The sequence below is a fragment of the Phycodurus eques genome, chromosome 19 (assembly GCF_024500275.1).
Source record: "Phycodurus eques isolate BA_2022a chromosome 19, UOR_Pequ_1.1, whole genome shotgun sequence".
NCBI lineage: Eukaryota > Metazoa > Chordata > Actinopteri > Syngnathiformes > Syngnathidae > Phycodurus > Phycodurus eques.
In genome coordinates, this window is record NC_084543.1 from 386,898 (window position 1) to 406,619 (window position 19,722).

Here is a 19,722-nt window from a genome sequence, read left to right on the forward strand (position 1 = left end):
TCGGGACATGGGGAGCCTACATTGTCATGATATTCTAATTTTGTGAAATACTGGATTTGTTTATTTTTTTGTGTTTTTGCTATAATCAAAATTGAAACAAAGGGTTGACACATTTCACTTTGTGTGTGGTGAGCTAAACATTTCACTTTTTGAAACAAATTATTGAAATAAATGGACTTCCCCTCGATATTCTATTTTTTTGGCAGATACCTGTAGTTTTAGCATTAGATATCCATAAAATGTTGACCAAAAACCTGCAAAAATTAAGCATTTACCTCTGCTTGTTGCCAGGATCAGGCCGAAAGAGGTTTCTTTTTTTTTTTCCCATTATGAGCAAACCTTCAATTTTGTAAATTTGTCCCTTTAATTCCCAAGTAAAGTTTCCCAGTTAGACAATTGGCAAACTGTATGGTATGTCAACACTCGTCTCCCGGTATGCCACATGAATTGTGTGCAAGCGGGACAGGCGGAAAGAGTCCAGGCAGGACCGAGGCATGCCGACAGGGTGTGGGCAGGAAAGAACTGCAGCAGTCATTACATAAAGAGGAGGGTGGGGGTGGAGTTATATAACAAGTGTGTTGAGGAACTGAGAATTCAGCTGAACACATCCAGATGTTTCCAACGGGCTCTCACATCCATCTCGAGCGGATGTACAACAAGCAGGCCTGACATGATTCCCCTTTTTGTTCCTTTTTTTCTTTCCCCAGCCGATGCAAACAAAGGTGACTCAACTTCCCACTCTTTCCTTAAAGCGACAAGTCAGACGCCATTCATTTCCGGTTTGTCACGGACGAACCAAAAACTAAACCACGTCCCCGACACGAAACAAGAAAGTAGACAGGAATGACGTGAGGACGGCTATGCGGGACACACCTTGGCTCTAAACTATATAGTACTACAGTGGCCTGTATAGCGGCCATCTTGTAGTGCTGCAGGACTGAGTTAGGTCGGGTCTAACGTACGGCTCGCAGGCCATAGCCGGCCCGTCATGGGGTCCAAACCAGCCCGTGGGAAATTATTTTTGCTTGTAACCAAACAACACTTTTTATGAAAGTAATGTTGCTCTATCGTCATAAAATGTAGAGGCTATATCACCCACCCATACCCACAAGTATATTAAACTTCCCTTTTAAAAGCAAACCTTCAATTTCCATTTCTATTTATTCCCACCCTATCCCTTTGATTCCGATGGAAAGAGAAAAGCTTAAGCTAGTAAATAGTACATCTTCATTCGCTCTCTTCCATGTCACTCAACCAAGTAGGCCCACGTTTTAAAGGCACACACACATTCGCAGTTAACATCTACTTTTGTGTGTATGCTGACCACACGTGGGCAAAAATACCTGCACCTGAGATGCATATCAGGGCTCTACACTAACTATCAAATGTTTTAGTACGAGTATCCTACCAAGATTTTTATCAAATAATTGGGTATTTGAATAAATTAGATTTTTGCTTAGTTAAAGAGCAATTATGAATGCACAAGAAAAAAAGCAAATTCGCTGATAAATGAAAGACCAATTTTTTTCTTTTTGGAAATAACTCATTTCTGAAATTCACAGCAGCAAACTACTTTCTTATCTAGAAATATTTTCAGTGAGGCAATTAAAAACAAATACAAAAAACAAATTTCAGTTTAAACTTCGCATTTTTTTTCAAAGCATTTCTTATAAGTTATTAAAAAAAGGCATAAGGAGTCTTGTGCAAGTCCACTTGAGCAGCTAGCGTTTTAGGATGTGACAACATAATACTGTCGGTTCGTGGCTGTGCGTGTAACTCATTTAATACCGAAAACTTAGTTTTAAGTCTTCTACAACTCGATCACCTAATCCCAAAGACGTAGTTTTACGTCTTTTACGCCACAGGCTACAGAAGGGCCTGACGTCACTCCTCACCCAAGGATTAGGCTTGAGAGCAATTTTAATGCACATAAAAACGGACGCTAGATGGCAGAAGTGCATTTGATAAGAGAACAGCACAGACCATGAGAGGAAGCGCAGAGGAAAACTTGGGAGGAAAAGGAAGTAGAGGAGCGTGGCATGGAGAAAGGGGGCGAAGAAGTTGAGAACATGGGAAAACAAAGAAAATTGACAATCGAGGAGTGTTTTGGGAAGAAATCGTCATTGTAGGTTAGACGAGTCAAAACAACACTGTGAGGCTTCGGTGCTCAGTGAGGAAGACGCGCACCACCACTGAGCAAGCCTCTTGTTCCACCATGCCACGCAGTTCATGAAGCTCACTGTCCGTTTCGCCCGAGCCTAATGATGATTCAGACAACGAGAATGATACAAGTGAGTCGCACCGCGATCCGGATTCATCTGATTATTGGATACCATCTGATTCTACCGGGAGTAACAGAGAACCTTCCCCAAATCCAAAATGTGATGGGTGACGGGGAACGCCCACACTGTAGCAACTATGACAAAATATTTTGTGGTAATCACGTGTATTTCTATAAAATTACAGATGACTGATCCATTAGCAGAGGTGACGCGATTGGTCAGGTTACCGCCGCAAAAAAAGTGAAGTTCCCCCCACTTCACACTGCAGCGACAAAATCTATTTTGTGGTAATTATCATATTTCTATAAATTACAGCTCGTGCATCCACCAGCAAAAGTGTTCCCACACGTGTTGGCAGAGCAAAGAAAGGTAAGTAATAGCATCGTTCTCCACTTCACACTGCAGCAATAAAAATGTTTTTTTTAAATGGCAGTTGTTTGTATTTCTATAAATTACAGGTCATGCATTGAGCAGAGGGGATCAACCAGGCTGGTGTTGTGATAATTGGCAACCCAAAAACATTCCCTTCACGGCAACCCCTGCACCACAGAATGCTGCTGCAGAGCTGGAGTCAGATCCGCCGGTCCGCCTGTAGCTGTTCTTGACCGACGAGCTGCTCCAACATATAGCTGACGCAACAAATCTTTTTGCCAAGAATTATGTCAGTTGCCAACACACTCGAGCAAGCACATGGAAACCAGTCTCAGTTGAAGAGCTGAAGACATTTTTTGGACTGCGTTTCATAACAGGAATTGTGCAGAAACCAACAGTTGCGTTATATTGGTCTGTACACCATTTGATTTCGATCCCCTTTTTGGCCAGGCTATGGCAAGGAACCACGACCACGGTTCCTCCATTTCAACAAAAATGCATCATATGATCCCTCGGACAAAATGTACAAATGTACTTTGTGGACAAGTTCAAGACACTATCAGCCGTATGAAAACATTTGTATTGATGAGGGTATGATGAAGTTGGGGCACGCCTCTCATTCAGGGTGTACAACCCACAGAAGCCTGTGAAATACGGGATAAAATCGTACATTTTGCATGATTCAAAAACAGCGTACTGCTTCGGCATGCAACTTTATCATGGCGAATTGTGTACTCTGTCCAATATTGTATTTATGCTCCTCGATCGCCTCACTGGACATGGATACACATTATTGGTGGCAATTTCTATAACTGTTGACATTGTTGCGTCAATCAGACAAGCGTCTGATTGACGCACAGACCAACGTTTGCGGGGGGAACCTGATCTTATCAAAGAAGCGACAGAAGAGTAGCTTGGGGGCAGAGGGAAAGGTTTCCTGCCATAATGGAGACATGCTGGTGGTTGCGTGGCTGGACAAGCGGATTGTAAGGATGGTGACAACTTGCCACCAAAATGCAATGAAAGAAGTGAACGTGTGGAAGAAGGGACACAAAAGTGTGTGCGCTCAAACCAGAGTGTGTTGTGGAGTACAATGCTCACATGTATGGGGTAGATAAACTGGACAAGAACATAGCCTACTACCCCTCCATACGAAGGTCACTCAACTTGTCCAAAGGATCCGTAGCATACCTTTTTCAAATGTACATCTTCAACGCCTATGTCCTCTTCAAGGCAAAATAATCCAGCAAAACGTACCTCTCTCCTGGGTTTTATGATGAAGGTAGCAGACTCATGGACCCCTCATCATCATGTGGCAGAGGAGGAAGAGTCAGATGTGGAGGGGGCTCTGGGTGTGGAGAAACGCCAACGAATTTGGGCACCTTACAAAAGTGACCCACCAAGTCGGCTTGATGGGAAACTAAACAAACACAAACTAAAATCTTTGAAACCCACCAACAAAAAGTCTAGGCCAAAGAAAATGCCAGGTCTGCCTGCGCCAAGTCAGGCGTAGAGAGACCACAACGTGGTGTAGTGCATGTTGTGTGTCCTTGCACAAAGGTACCCGTTTCATTGCATACCGCACGAAAAAAAATATTCTTTGTAGACACACGCGCACAGTTCCAATTCAAATAGTTCTGTTGCAAATGTGAAAATTGTAAAGAGTTAATTTATGGTGTTGTATTTGTAAATAAACTAATCTTTATGTCAAAAAGCCATTTTTTTGTGTGTTATGTTGTGGTATAGTTGTTTAGATATTTGAGCTGTCCCAAAAACAAAAAATATTAGTGTCAAAGTTATACTTGAAATGCATCTTTTCACAAAAAGCTAATTTTCTCTCTTTTCGTCGCCAGAGGAGAATTTTAGTCTACCGTAATTTCTTGTGTATAATGTGCACCCGTGTATAACACGCACCCCCAAAGTTGACCTCAAAATTCTGGAAAACCCTTCTACCCATGTATAATGCATGATTTTGCTTCTACCCATATGATCAAAACGAAGTATTATCTGTATTTTGTTAGTCTTTTTTCAATGAATTCGAAAGCTGGAAGTCTAATTTTTATTTTGTTGGGTTCCACATTTATATAGGCATAGAACACAATATTCTGTGTGCCTTGAAAGATCGGTCAAAATCGGCTGGTACTGATGGGGGTTTCTCTTTTGAAAAATTGCTGGGATTAAATGAGTTAAGATTTTAGACCAGACTAACGAAACTAAAAAAGTCGATAGGAAACGAAACATTTTTTGACAAACTGTGCCGCATGCAATCTTTTTTTTAACCTGCAATACTTGACTCCAAATGTCTTGCACTTGCATATATGATGCTCGTACACTGGCCACGTGTCTCATGGTACTTAAATTACTGAGCAAAATTATTACTTGACAAGTAAGCACCGTGAAATGAAGTCACGTTATAGTCTCTCTCTCACACACACACACACTACTTATTACCATCGTAATAAACTGGACACAAATTTGACGGTAATTAATAGAAACCGTAGTCCTCCGCAGGGTTAACATCCTAGTAAATTGCATTAATGTTAAACTCACTGATTTACACGACATTCATCTTGGCTTTTCCACCGCATTGCTTGAGAAGTTAGCAGTTTGCCTTTCTGCTCAGTCTAAAATGACCCCACACTTTCGAACTTTTCTCACATTTGTCTTTGATGTCGTCGCCATCTTCTTTTGTTGTTTAGCGGCAGCTTGCAAACTACCGCGTAGTCGCCATTTATTGCGCCCCTTTAATCAAAACTCTTACACCATGCTTTCACCAACTGCGCTCGCATTGATGACAACCACGTTGCTCTAGTCCTTCTGCCTCACCATTTACCTCTTTCCTGCCATTAACAGGCAGCTATACTGTATCTACCAATTATCCAACTGGGAGGTCTTGCAGTGAATCACTTAAATAAGTAGATCCCCAGTTGTTCGCGCCAAATGTATTGTGTGGAGGGGAAAAAAAGAGAAAAAAAAAGAACAAAATGCAGAAAAACGTGGTGGTCACCGGTGCTCGGGAGAGGACGTTTTGAGCTGTTCATTCAAGGACTGCTTGAGGTATGTTCACGTACTTCTAATACAATACAGCTCGCAAGCAGGAACCAAAATGTGACATACCCTAGCAAGCTAGTGTTGGCAGTACGGTTTTTTTTTTTGATATGCGACAACAAAATGGATGGAGATGCATACCAAATTGAAGCATTAGTGTAAGGGTCTTTCTTCATTGTCTGACAAGCAAAATACTGTATGCTTTCATCGCTTCCTTTTCCCCCAACTAAAGGCCTTTTCACAGTGCACTTGCTCAGTCTGAAAGGCCTCCCCGTCAAAGCGCAACGACGACAGCAACGGGGGTGCGGCCATGCCATATTTGGAAGTGGTGACGTAACAGCCTAGAAGGAAGTCGGGAGTGGGCCGCAACTCAGCACTATGTATTTGTCATTGTTGGAAAAGAAAACCCTAACTTTGTTTATTTTAAGGAGGAGGTCGTGATGCAGCAGCAGGAAGGGGGGAAAAAAAGGAATGGGACATTCTCCCATATTAATTTCACACTCCTGAGTAAACCCGTTCATGAGCTTTCTAGTTCCAGGGAGTGCTTCGAAGCGTACTTCAGGCTGATCATGAAGCTTTGAAAGCCTCCCGCGGGGACCTCTCTGTATTATTTTTCTAGTGGTCGAAAGTTCAGGATACTGTGACATAGCAATTATTTTGCCATCCTCCATTTCCCGTTTACAGTACAAGTCCGCCAAAATCGCACTCAGAAATCACTCCACCAGCCCCGCTCCCATTGAAGGAGCTTTTTCACATCACCGCGTCAAAGCTCCAGATTAGAAACTTTTTCTATCCGATGGCGCGACGCTGAGCCTCAGACGCTCTCTGCGTTGACGTGACGCTCGGCATTACGTAAAAACACGCCAACGCCCCCTCAGCGCAGACACAATGAATGGGAAAGTCCAGGGTGTCGAACGCTTTCCTGAATGCAGTGTGAAAAGGCCTTAATTAATCTGCTACGAGACCTCTCGTGCGTGTGCAAGACGAGTGGCACCTTGAGTGTGGCAACCTTTGAATTTTTCCAGTCACAAGCCGTGGTCCATTTTTTTTTTTTGCACCAAAGTCCGAGTCACTTGACTGAGTATCTGCCGATACAGTCCTGATCCGATAACTCAGCAATTCATTTCGAAGAAAAAAAAAAAAAAAAAAAAGAGCGCGTATCCAGCTGTTCCACTAACGCAACAGTCGGATTAAGCGTGGCTTGATTGGTCATGCCTGGCATGTGAAGCACATGGATGACGAAAAGCGAATGTTTGTTGTGTTGTCTCGGATACGACATTACTGGAGCAACACGCTGACTCAAGACACCACAGTCAATATTAACCATAAAAAAGGATTATATTGAGCCTTTACACGATCAGGATTTTTGGAGCCGATCAGAGAGTTTAAGAAACCGATAACGATCACAAGATGGAGCAATGTGTCGAAATGACTTTTTCATTTACTGTATACTGAGTAGACTTTACGCTGATCTGATCGGTGTGATAGGTATCGGCAGATAATTAGCATTTTATTCCATAATTCGCCGATCCGATTAATGACGTCATCGATCGGCTCCCCACAAGACATTGAATTAACTGCGTATTAATCCAAAAGATAGTTTATTTTTAGCCTTGTCACGTCTTGTGGCGCAGTACTGTAACTATCTGACGGCCAATAAAGTCTTTTTCAATCTTGTCGGTGTGGGACTATTTTGCGGTGTCTCAGACAAACAACATGCAAGTTATTTGCAGTCTGTGCACAACTGAAGTACGTTGGGGGAACATCATTTAAATGCTTCAACACAAATGTGATCGGGCACCTGAAGAATGTACACAAGGGAGCAGCATGCCGTGTTCAAGCAATGCAGCGTGGGGGGGGAGGAAAAGCCAAACGGACGCAAACTCTGGACAACACCTGTCCATATAGCCGGGACAGTGAGAAAGTTAAGCGTAAGGATGTCATTAACAGTATTTATTAAAGTAATTTAATTACAGTAAGTTAGCACCCATTATTTCGGTCATGTAATGTTGATCTGACCTAAAGCGGTACAGAAAATGGATGGATGGATACAGTACTCAGTATACAGTACAAAAGTATATACAATAAATGAACAAGTCATGTAAATGGATACATTGCTCCATCTTGTGATTGGATCTGTTATCGTTTTTTTAAACTTGCTGATCGGTCCCAAAACTCCTGATTGTGTAAAGCCTAATTAATACGGAGTATATCTTCTCTAGTCCAGTGATTGCCAACCATGTGCCTTGGCACATTAGTCTGCCATGGGCAATCTTCAGGTGTACCGTGGGAAATTATAAATTTTACTTCCTGTAGCTGAAAATTATTCAGCTACAGGAAATAATGTATCTTTGTTCCTCTGCCAGTGAGGCATAGTGACAGACAGAACAAATAAATGCTCTTCTATTAGATGGCTGGGGGTATATACAGTAATTACTATGCATCTACTTTTTGTGAGATTTTCGTTTGTTGGTGTGCTGTGAGATTTTCCAATTATAAAATAGGTGCCTTCGCTCCATAAAGTTTGGAAATCACTGGTCTAGTCAGATTGTGTATTCTAATCAGTCAGGTCAAACCAAGATTACAACATGACAGAAATAATGGGAGCTAACTTACTGTAGTTGTATTACTTTATTGTAATTAAATGACTAATACTTGCCCACGGTGAGATGCGCCAAGCAGGTGTGCGTATACTTATTGCCCCCCGACTCAGCGCCTGTACATTGGGGTTCACCCCGGTGGACGAGAGGGTAGCCTCCCTCTGCCTTCGGGTGGGGGGACGGGCCCTGACTGTTGTTTGTGCCTATGTATCAAACAGCAGTTCAGAGTGTCCACCCTTTTTGGAGTCCTGAGAGGGGGTGCTGGAGAGCGCTCCCGCTGGGGAGAGGAGGAGCCAAATGAGGCGGCTGGAGCATCTGATTCGGATGCCTCCCGGACGCCTTCCCGGTGAGGTGTTCTGGGCACGTCCCACCGGGAGGAGACCCTGGGGACGACTCAGCACACGTCGGAGAGACTACATCTCTCGGCTGCCACGGTAACACCTCGGCATCCCCCCAGAAGAGCTGGATGAAGTGGCTGGGGAGAGGGAAGTCTGGGTGTCCCTGCTAAAGTTACTGCCCTGTGAGCCGAACCCGGATAAGCGATAGAAAATGGATGGAAATTACTTCACATACACCGAAACTTTATGGAGCATGATTCAACTGAACGCCAGCATGTTTACGCGCAACCGTTAGTGCTAGCACTAGCTTGCTAGGCTACATAACATTTTGTTGCCTGCTTGCGAGCCATACCGTATTCAAAGTATGTGAACATACCTCAAGCAATCCTTGAATTAAAGTCCTCTCCCGAGCACTGGTGACCACCAGCACACATTTCCCCCCATTTTATTCTTAGAATACACACGCTGCAATCCATTGTTGATGTAGTCGGCATGGTAACGAGTGTATCCGGTCGCGTTTGAGTTGACAAGATAAAGCCCAGTGATTGTAAAGGACGGGATGCGTGGTATCGGAATACAAGATTTTGTTGCAGTAGTCTGACGTAGTGCAATCATGAAAGACTAAATTTGTCTTATACTCTGCTTCACGCATTACATGTTGTCTGTCTCAAGACGTCCCACACCGCCAAAGTTTAATTTTTATTTAAAATAACTTTATTGGCTGTCAGATATTTACAGGACTACGGCAAAAGACACGTGACAAGGCTAAAAATAAACTAGCTTCTGAACTCAAATATACTGTACACGATGGCGACGCCGAGTAAAAGTCTTGCAGAGCCAATCGATGTCATTGAGCTCATTGGCGAATTATGACCAAGCCGATCAGCATAAAATGCTAATTATAGGCTGATACCGATCAGATCGGAGTAAAGTCTAATTATATTGTACAGTAGATGTTTTTATGTCGCACTACAATAAATATGATCCTCTAATTGTGAGCATTAAAAAATAGGAACATCTTTTTCACCCAATACCGATCAGCTGAAAATTATAATTTAATAATAACGAATTAAAATGTCCAATCATGCCATTGCGTGTTGGCAAGGAGAGCCACAGTCGCACTATTGCGGTGATGGTCCGGAACCTAATCCCCACGATAGACGAGGGATTACTTCATTCCGATTATGTACAGGGACACATTTACTCCCAAAAAACTGCCATCTTTTCACTCACTAAATGTGCAACCATTTGTTTGTGTGTATGTGGCTGTTCATTCAACAGTTTACAATTCCACCTATGCGAACAAACTGGTGGTCAGTGTTGCCACAGTTACCTTGAAAAAGTAACTTATTATTTGAGTTTAAAACTCTTAGTTACTTTGCTGATTACTTGATTTCAAAAGTAACAGAAAAAAAGTTTACTTTTTGGCAGCTGCCTAGTGACAGGAGTATCACTTATCCACAGTACAAAAAAAGCATTAGCTTAACCGTACCTATTACTTGGTAATGTACGCCACACAAATTACAGAATAATGTCATCAACATGAAGCATTAAAAAATATTAATGTACCGTATTTTCACGACCATAAGGTGCACCGTATTAAAAGGCGCAGTCTCAGTTACGGGATCTATTCAAAACATACATAAGGCGCACCGTATTATTGGGCGCAGGCATGGTAAACAATAGGCTAGCTTAAAACATACGGTAGCATGCATACATGTTAAAACAATGTTTTTAAAAAAGGCAGCGGGAGGAAAACCGAGCTCGGTTGTACTTTATTGAAGTATTTAACAATGTACTCACGTTATTATTTGATCAATCCTCATCCACAAATCCATCAAAGTCCTCATGTTCTGTATCCGAAATGAACAGCTGGCAAGTTCTCCATCAAACACGCCAGGGTTCCCGCTCGTCATTGTCGGAGTCAGTCTCATTGCCGTGCGGCTCCTCAGAAATGATGACGGCTTTTACTTAAGCTCGAACAACAGTGCAAGCAGACACGTTAGCCCGAGCATCCCCAATCCATTCACAAATTGTGGCATAACTCGCCCGGCGCTGCCTCAGTCTTAGTAAAGCTGTGTTCGCCATCTGTCATCCATCGCTTCCACGCCGCACCCAACTTCACTTTGAACGCCCTGTTCACACCGATGACCAGCGGTTAGAGTTCCTTCGTCAAGCCTCCCGGAATGATGGCAAGCTCCGAGTTATTGCACTCAGTCGAATGGTGACTGTAGAGACACTTCTCCCGGCTGTTCTTTGCTCATTAATCCATTGGTCGAGTTGGTCTTCAAACTTGAGCCACCTCGCCTTGTTTCCGCGGAAACGCAGCTTTGTCTTCTCGACTTGGCGAAGCTCATTTTCCTGCTTCCTCCACTTGCAAACCATGGATTCGTTGATCTTTAATTCTCTCGCGGCTGCTCGATTCCCATGTTCCTCCGCGTAACTAATAGCTTGCAGTTTAAACTCTCTTCTTCGTAGGTGCCATTTTCAGGGGTCCTTAGCCAAACCGATGCACATACCGGAACTAAATACCCACTGGCGGCGTGCATTTAGCGTCCTCTGTCACGTGCACCCTTCCCCCTTTAACGTCCGCATGCTGTCCTCAGTCATGTCCGCCTTCCTCTATATAAGCAGCGTGTTGGCAGGAACTGCTCGCAGTCAGTCAAGCGGAGCGCTCATTAAAGTCACAACAACAACATTTACAGATTTTGGAACTCGGTGCACACATAAGGCGCGCCGTCCATTTTGGAGAAAATTAAAGACTTTTAAGTGCGACTTATGGTCGTGAAAATACGGTAGTTGAAGCCACATTAAATCAGCAACTTAGTGTAAACTTGACATGCCAGCACAATACAGTAAGTTCCTAAACGCAAACAAGCACACCATTCTCAGTACACTGCCGATTGTGGTCCATGAAAGCAACTGAGCTTGTCTGTGTGCATGCACGTAAACGTGAAAGTGAGTGACACACACACACACAATTGCTTCCGCCACAGTAATTTTGACGTCAAGAGCGACAAATTTTTTTCTTACGACGTGTTGTCAGTCATGCAGCGCGTTCAACCAGCTCACAGAGGAAGTTGAGAGTTCTCACTTTTCATTGTAAATATTTAAACTAAGTATTGTAAGTCCTTCAGTGAGTCAAGCCCATACCCTCCATGACCGATTAATGATCGAGTACTCTGTATGAATAATTAACCCACAATGCATTGTGCGTTCAACACGCCAGTAAAACTGTATTCTTAATGTGGAAGTAAAAAAGTAACAACAATCAAATAAACGTTTTAAGGAAAAAAAAAATAGTGTGGTGACAGTGAAATTGTGCATTTCTTTGCACTTTTTGGTACTGCACCGTCACTGAGCATTGTAGAATCAAAAATCACTTCCCAATCGCTTTCTTCTATTTGTTTAAATTCAAGATCAACGAATCCATGGTTCGCAAGTGGCGGAAGCAGGAAAACGCTGGCATCATTGCTGAACAGCCCCAAGGCAACGACAATGACGAGAGGGAACCCGGCATGTTTGATGGAGAACTTGCCCAACTGTTCATTTCGGATACAGAAGATGAGGACTTTGATGGATTTTTGGATGAGGATTGATCAAAAAATACCGTGAGTACATTGTTAAATACTTCAATAAAGTACAACCGAACTCAGTTTTGCTCCCGCTGCCTTTTTAGAAACATACACTAGAATGCATGCTAGCGGATGTTTTAAGCTAGCGTATGTTTTACCATGCTTGGGCCCAATAATATGGTGCGCCTTATGTATGTGTTAAATACAGAAATAGACCCCGTAACTGAGACTGCACCTTTTAATGCGGTGCGCCTTATGGCCGCGAAAATACGTTATTGTTGGATTGAAGAAGTAACTGTAGTCCAATTACTTTCCCAGGGAAAAGTAACGCGTTACTTTGTATTTCAGATAACTCAGCAGTCTTCTAAATGATTCTTGAAGTATCTACCTTCTAGAACATCACACCTTTCACTACTAAACTTATTTCCATCACTTTAGTTCTAAATCTAGTTATTTTAAAGAGTCTGTACATTTCAAACTGCAGGTGCTTACCTTTTTTGCTTTAATATTTCAAAATCAACTAAATTATGGATTTATGGAAGTGATACTACCAATTTGGAAAGCCCTTTTCTGGGGTTGGGGCTGTTATCCCACCCGATAAACAGGGGTTTCTTACTCACATTTTGACATGACGTTGCTCGACATCCACCCTGCTCAGCTCCTCCTCCTCCAGGTCCGAGTCCCCCCCGGAGCTGCTCTCCGTCACGTCCGAGTCGAAGGCTTTCTCCACCGAACGCAGGTTGGCCGAGCCGCTCAGATACAACCTTTCCAGTTCCAAAGGCACGGTGCCGCTCTTCAGGAAGCGTCCCAGGCCGTCTCTGCTGTTCAAGCTCGAGTGGCGTCCCGTCCTCCAGGGCGCGGCAGGGCCAGCGTGGTCCTTGCGGCCTCCGGCCAACAGGCGGCTGACGGCCGAGTCCAAGAATCCGCCCAGCTGCTGCTGAACGTGGCGCTCCACCTGCTTGGCCTGGACCACCTGCAGGCGCTTACGCAACCGCCGCAGGCGACCTTCGATCTCCGCCTGGCGGCTTCTGCTGAGGCGCGCGCGCTCCCCCACTTGAGCGTCGACGGCGTCCAAAAGGGACGCACGGGATGGGGAGCCACCCTGGCTGCACCCCGGCCTCTCGCGGTCGGTAGCGTGCGACTGCGTCGCCGATTTTGCGTCGTCGCCCCCGGGTTCGTGGTTGCCGTGGGAACAGGGAGATAGAGTCGACGGTTGCGAATTTGGACAAACTCCCGGGGAATGCTTGCAGTTAAGGCTTCCTTTGGCGGGAACGGGAGCCGGCGTGTCCGGCGCATGAGAGTGCGTCGGAGCCTTATCCCCATTCAGCGCCGCCATCATGCAGCCGGAGCCGGGCACGGCGGCCAGCTTCTTGGCCAGGCCGTTGACGGGCGCCACCGGCTGTCCTCCACCGTTGGCGCTGCCACTCATGAGGCTTTTGAGCTGGCCTCCGGAAAGTTCTATGGCGTGCCGCTTCCTCAACAGGAAGTCTCCGCCGTTGAGCAGGGAGCCGGGCAGGATTCGGTGACTTTTCAAGACCGACTGTTTGATGAGGACCCCTTGCAGCGTGATCGACTCTTTAGAGGAGGGCACGGGGGTCACATCGGCGCAAAGGTATGACGCCACCAGGGGCTGGAGCTTCCCCAGGGAATCTCCTTGGGAGTTCAGCGGCTGCTGCTGCTGCTGGTGATGATGATCCTGGTCTCCGCCGCACAAGTCAAGGGGACGCGTGTCTTCGGGGGCCACCTTACACTTGGGGGGGCCGCTGCCGTGGATGAGGATGTTGCTGGCGTTGGGGTGGTTCTCGGCGCTGGCTGGCGACAAGCTCGATGACGGGGCAGCCAGTTTGAAGCGGATGTGGTGAGCTTCGGCTGGGGCGTCGGTAAGAGCGGGCGCCATCGCAGCCATGCAGTGCAGAGGGACGGGCACGGTGGCCTGCTCCACACCCACCGCTTACCGCCCCCCTGGAGGACAGCCTGGGTACGAGAGAGGCAAACACAGTAAATACGTGAACGCCTTTCTTTCAGTCGGGAGGGTCCTTAAGCGAATGCATACTTGGAACAAAGAAACAAGCGTTCAAATTATGATTATTTACAGCACAAGTGGATGTAATATAAATAGCATGCAAGAGAAGACATACAAAATATAAACCAAAACCTATTGTCCATGCATAAACTAAACAAACCATCCAATTGAATCTATCAGCAATGTTAGTTTGTTAGCAAAATAAAGTGCTGAGTTTTAAGTTTGACGTTTGAGATCTGATTAATCCGATTTAATAGACTTGCTTATTTATTTAATTTTTGTTACCAGGGTTGAAAACAGAATTGGCAAAAGGTGAATAATTCCATAGAAATATATATTGGATGATGGCATGTCAAAATCTCATATACTGGTATTTTGATTCAGGCTGCAACTATGTCCACCATTCCGAGATTAATATAATAAAAACATTAAAATTACAAATATTGAAGCCATAATTGATTAACAATTAGGATTGTGATTGTCCCACAGTAATGTTCTTGACAAAATTCTTAAAATATGGAAATTCCGAAAGATTTGGACAAATTGTTCGGGACGTGAATTTTTATAGGTTGGTAGCTCTGTGTTAACAACATTTCCCCAAAATGACAGCCTGTCAAAATGCTGAGCTGGTTAGACTGGTGACTTCAACTTATGGACCTAGATAGCTCCATAAAACGCCCACTAAAAAAAAAAACCTATTTCGTGATTAGGGAGTAAGGAATGAGTGAATGATTGGGAACGCAGTAACTGTGTTCGAAATCATTCTCTCATTCCAGGCTCCCAAACCGCTAGAACTTGCAATGTGACAAGATTTCACAAATGACAGTCTGGCAAAATGTCAATTCTGGTTGGACTGGCCACTTCAACACGAGCACAACGCACCAAGAATTTAGAATATTGGCTGATGGGTTCCGTAGAAATTTAGTTTTTTCTTGTGTGTGTGGTGGGTGATATTGCCTAAAGAAAATCTGGTCCAAAAAAACCCTTTCAAATTTGAGTAAAACTGTATAATTTCTCAACATATCTCCAGGACCCTTTGGCTTCATTTGTTACTTGGGGAAGCCCTTCTTCGATTGGTTGACAAGTTTCAGATCAAAATATCCACCAATACGCTGATATGGGCCGAAATTCCAAGGGTGAGGTTCTCCATATGGACTCGTCAATATGCCCGTGACGTTTGAAACGGCGTCACCTGCCTAAAAAAAGTTAAATTACATAGCGAAAATCAAATCTTATTGGTGAAAAGAGCAGTAGAATAGCTAATGTTCTTGAGTCATCCATTCCCCCCCCCCCTGGCTATTTATGTGTTATGGGAGAGTTTAAAAGAATTTGATGTGCTCACTGTGTGCTCGTCACACTACAGGTTGTATTAGTCTTCAGGATGAGTGGAAAATTACACTCGCAAGTCTGCTGGACACCAACTGCAAAACAAAGTTCGAGGACTCATTTTAAGTTTTCTTTAGTAGCCCTGACATAAACATCATCATATCTACTCAAGGACTCATGTGTGTTCCTAAATGCTAGACATTATTTAAAGCGCGCACACACACACACACACACACACACACACAATGCAAGCAGAAGAAAAACCAGCAAGCCAGGCTCCATGTGTCCTGCTAAACGGGGTGGATTTAGGCCCCATGACGTCATCGTGTCTCGTCCACAATGTGGATGTGAAGGAGATTGTGTCAAAGGAGTTGAAAGGTGGACTCGGTGATGAACATGACGCCTTTGCCATCCCATCGACATGAACGGCCTCACTGTGTCGTCGCCGCCGCACTTTGCTTCCAGTGGGCGCCACTCGCTCACTTACTCACTCACTACGCCATGTTGGGACTTCCGAAGCGCACATTATGTAATGTGCCTTTTAGCACACAAACACGGCCGTCGTGCTGCATTCAGTACGGGCCAATCAATGTGGAAACATCCAAACGTCTTGCTGTTTACAAAACGCACGAGATGAAGAAATGTCACGAAGGCTGCTGCTAACGTTAGCTCCGCTAGCTTGTGCTGTTGCTGCTGATGCAACAACCCCGACGAGAGCCCCAAAAGCAGCCGCAAGCCCACCGTGAGCATCCTTACGAGAACCCTCGCGTGGGAACCGACAAACGTTTCTTAGTTCCACGGCTCACCATCCGCGGGCGGGAGGGCAGGCGCAGCTCATTATGCAAGGCGACATTTGGCCGATTGCTGGCGTTACTAACGCTTTGGTGTGCGCGAGACGGGGCGACGTTGTCGAGGGTTAGAGTTCGGGTTAGTGGGAGCATGAAAGCGCGGACAAGTTGGGAGGAGGCGACGGGCGGACGCCAGGCAGGAAGACGAACGACACGAAGCTAGCTGCGGCTAACAAAGAAAAAAGGAGGAACCTACCACGTGACGAGCTCGCACTATCCGAGGGAATTCGGCGAACACTTCCCTGCTGCACTCCGCGGGCTGGGTGAGAGGGGAGGGGGGGGGGGAAGAAGGGCAAAAAAAAAAAAGGCGGCTGGAATCGACCGCTAGGCCATTAATGTGTCCGCAGAATACAACCGGGGGCCCGCCTGACGGGGGCCACTCGGCTTCGTTCCGGATTGAGGCAATGGACGAATCAACGAGCTACACCTTGCTCGCCAATTTCAGCACAAGGCCGTCGAACAAGTCCTCCCAGGGCCCCGACTGGGTCAAGTGGAGAGCATCTCGCGACGACACATGGCGAAATTTCCGACTTGCGACAGGCGGAATGCTGTCCGAACGGCCGTTGAACGCTCGTCTTTTTCTCCGCTTTTAGGGAGAGACGCTGAGAAAATGGCGGCCTGCTGCTCGCTCGGCTTTGAGCTGACAAACACACGAGCGCGAGTGTGCGCATGCGCGGACCGCTGCTGCCAGCAGGCGGGAGAGCGGACGCAATACCAGAGCTCGCCGCGAGGGGCACCCAAAAAAACAAACAAAAAAAAAGCGACATAAAGGCTTCAAAGATCACATTTTCTTCTTTTTTCACGAAAAGCACTTAGTTCTGGCTACTTCGTTACTGGACTCCAGTACACTTCCAGGTATCTGTACTTTACTTAAATACTTATTTTTCGAAAACCTTTTGTACCTAATTTTCTTTTTCACAAAAAATAGTGGTGGCTACTTTGTTACCGTACTTAACTAAATATAAAGCCATCTGTAACTTGAGTATTTTTCTGAAAGCTTTTGACTAACTTAATTTTCTTATTTTTCACGAAACACACAATGGTGGGTACTTCTTTACTGTAGTGTACTCAAGCACATTTTAATGGTATCTGTACTTTTGAGTATTTTTCTAAAAGCTTTTGACTTAATTTTCCTCTTTTTCACAAAAACACTTGTGGCTACTTCATATTTATTCTTCAGAAAGCTTTTGACTTCACTCAATTTTCTTCCGTTCACAAAAATACTTGGCTACTTTGTTACTGTACTTAAGTACATTTTAAGGTATCTGTACTTTAATAGAGTATTTATTTTCAGAACGCTTTTTACATTCCCTCCCTATTTCCCCCTAAACCTAATAATAAAAAAAAGGTATGTGTACTTTCTACCCATGACATTGTCAAAATTGGCTGGTTTCAACCTCCAAGACATAAAAAAGAGAGGTTGAGCTCTTGGGCACAGCAAAAAATGGGCCACAGCAAGACGGAGGAACAGGGCGCATCAACAACCACTCAGAGAAGCAAGATATTCCTCATCCTTGGTCTTATTTTAGAGAGTTGTTTGATGTAGTCAGTTCTAAGAATGATTGGTGGTGAATACCAAGTTCAGCTTCTGGCATTAAAAAATTCTCCGTCCAATCCGAAGAAAAATCCCACGCATACATTGAAGGTGTTTTTTTTTTTTATGGTTATTATCATTAGCTAATTTAGCATTTTTGTATGTCAGTTCGGAAAGTGATGTTAGCAAAGCTGCAGGACCACTTTTTGATAGTGTGGACAGTGATTTCTTTTCTTCGCACTACATGGAAATAAAAAAAAAAAGCTGAACTGTTTTATGCGCAGAGTAGTTTTAGAAACATTAATTACGTGGGCCGCTGTAGCTCAGTAGGTAGAACAGGTCGTCCAGTGACCGAAGGGTCTCTGGTTCAAATACCGGCAACGACTGTCCGCACGTCGAAGTGTCCTCGGGCAAGACACTGAACCTTAATTTCTCCCAGTGCGCCTGGCACCACCTTGCATGGCAGCAGCCGCCCATTGGTGTATGAATGTGAGGCCTTGTAAACCGCTTTGGGCACTGTGATGATATGGATAAAGTGCTATAGAAGTGCTCGTCCATTTACCATTTTAATTAGCCTGCTATTTTGTTGTTCAAAGTTGTTTACTCTCCATGAAAATGTGGTTCCAGCCAGACCTATGTATTGTTTCACTAAATAAATAATTTCAATGTTTTGCAACTGCTTGTAACGATAGCTTAGCAATTAGCACGTGTCTTTGCCTAGCCACTCCTCGTCCTCCCTTCGTGACACTTTTGTCAGAAGCACGCTAAGTAGTGTAGCTTATTCGCTAGTATAGAGATGATGATCAGTGATTTTAATGCGTTGACACGGGACGAAAAGAGAACCTCTGCCTGCGTGGCTTGGCAGCCGGAATAAAATAGCGTGCACCGAGCAGCTGTTCAATGTGGACGTGCCGATAATGTCAGGCACTGGATTTTTTTTTTTTTTTTTCTCCCAAATATCCGGAACAATCAGTGTTTCAGCCATAACGAGTCAACGTTCAGTGATTTCCATAACAAAATACGGTCGTTCCGTAACATTTAACGACCCCGCTGAAGAGGACTGAGGTGGGAGGAGCTTATCCATGTGGGGCAAATGAAGCGACTGCACGTTCAGCGTGCATAAATCATTGTGACGCACAATCCTAACAGCGGGTCGACAAAGTGCAGTTAACAAATGCGAAGAGCAGCGCAGCACAGCACGTGACGATTGTGTGAATGTGTGACGAGACGTGTGTGTATTTAGATTTTGGCTTATCATGAGCAGAAACATTTTATAATCGAAGAAAAACAATTCATGTGCCGCGGCATGGGTTGTGAATGCAAGTTCCTGTGTTGTAAACCCACTCTGAAGGCACAGTGTCGCTTGTAGCAAGAGTGCGACGCGTGTTCTTCTGCCTTCCCTGAGTGTACCTGAAGCCGTTTATTGACACCCTCTCAGGTGAGATCACTGAGCTCCCCATTCCCAACAACTGGAAAACATGCAAAGAACGGCGTACCTTCGAGTCCATGCTTGTCGACCGGGTGAAATATTCCATGACTTCAAATGTCCGACGGAGACGTCGGAAACCGCAACCGCGAAGCACCTGAAGTGAGAGAAACGTCATGTTAAATCGTTTGCAATGAATGTGTCTACAGCAGTTGTAACATCCATTCATGCATTTTCTGCAGCGCTCATTGTCATTAGGGTGGCGGGTAACTGCAACCGATCCCGCCTGACACCCCGGTCTGCTCACCGGCAAATATCTAGTACCAGGAAAAGTTTGAAAAGCCTTTGGA

General features: G+C 44.7%; 1 protein-coding gene across 4 annotated transcripts in view; it reads right to left on the reverse strand.

Annotated features, from left to right (window-relative positions):
• The window catches only part of LOC133395276 (KAT8 regulatory NSL complex subunit 1-like), a 44,473-nt gene that overhangs the window by 17,790 nt on the left and 6,961 nt on the right, over nucleotides 1–19,722 (reverse strand). The window contains exons 2-4 of one of the 4 annotated variants that reach the window (XM_061664035.1): nucleotides 19,443–19,529; nucleotides 16,609–16,671; nucleotides 12,836–14,189 (exon numbers count right to left, since the gene is read on the reverse strand). In XM_061664035.1, coding sequence (XP_061520019.1) covers nucleotides 12,836–14,121 — 1,286 coding nt within the window. In that variant the 5' untranslated portion in view covers nucleotides 14,122–14,189; nucleotides 16,609–16,671; nucleotides 19,443–19,529. The other 3 variants (XM_061664036.1, XM_061664034.1, XM_061664037.1) reach the window with 3 other exon arrangements.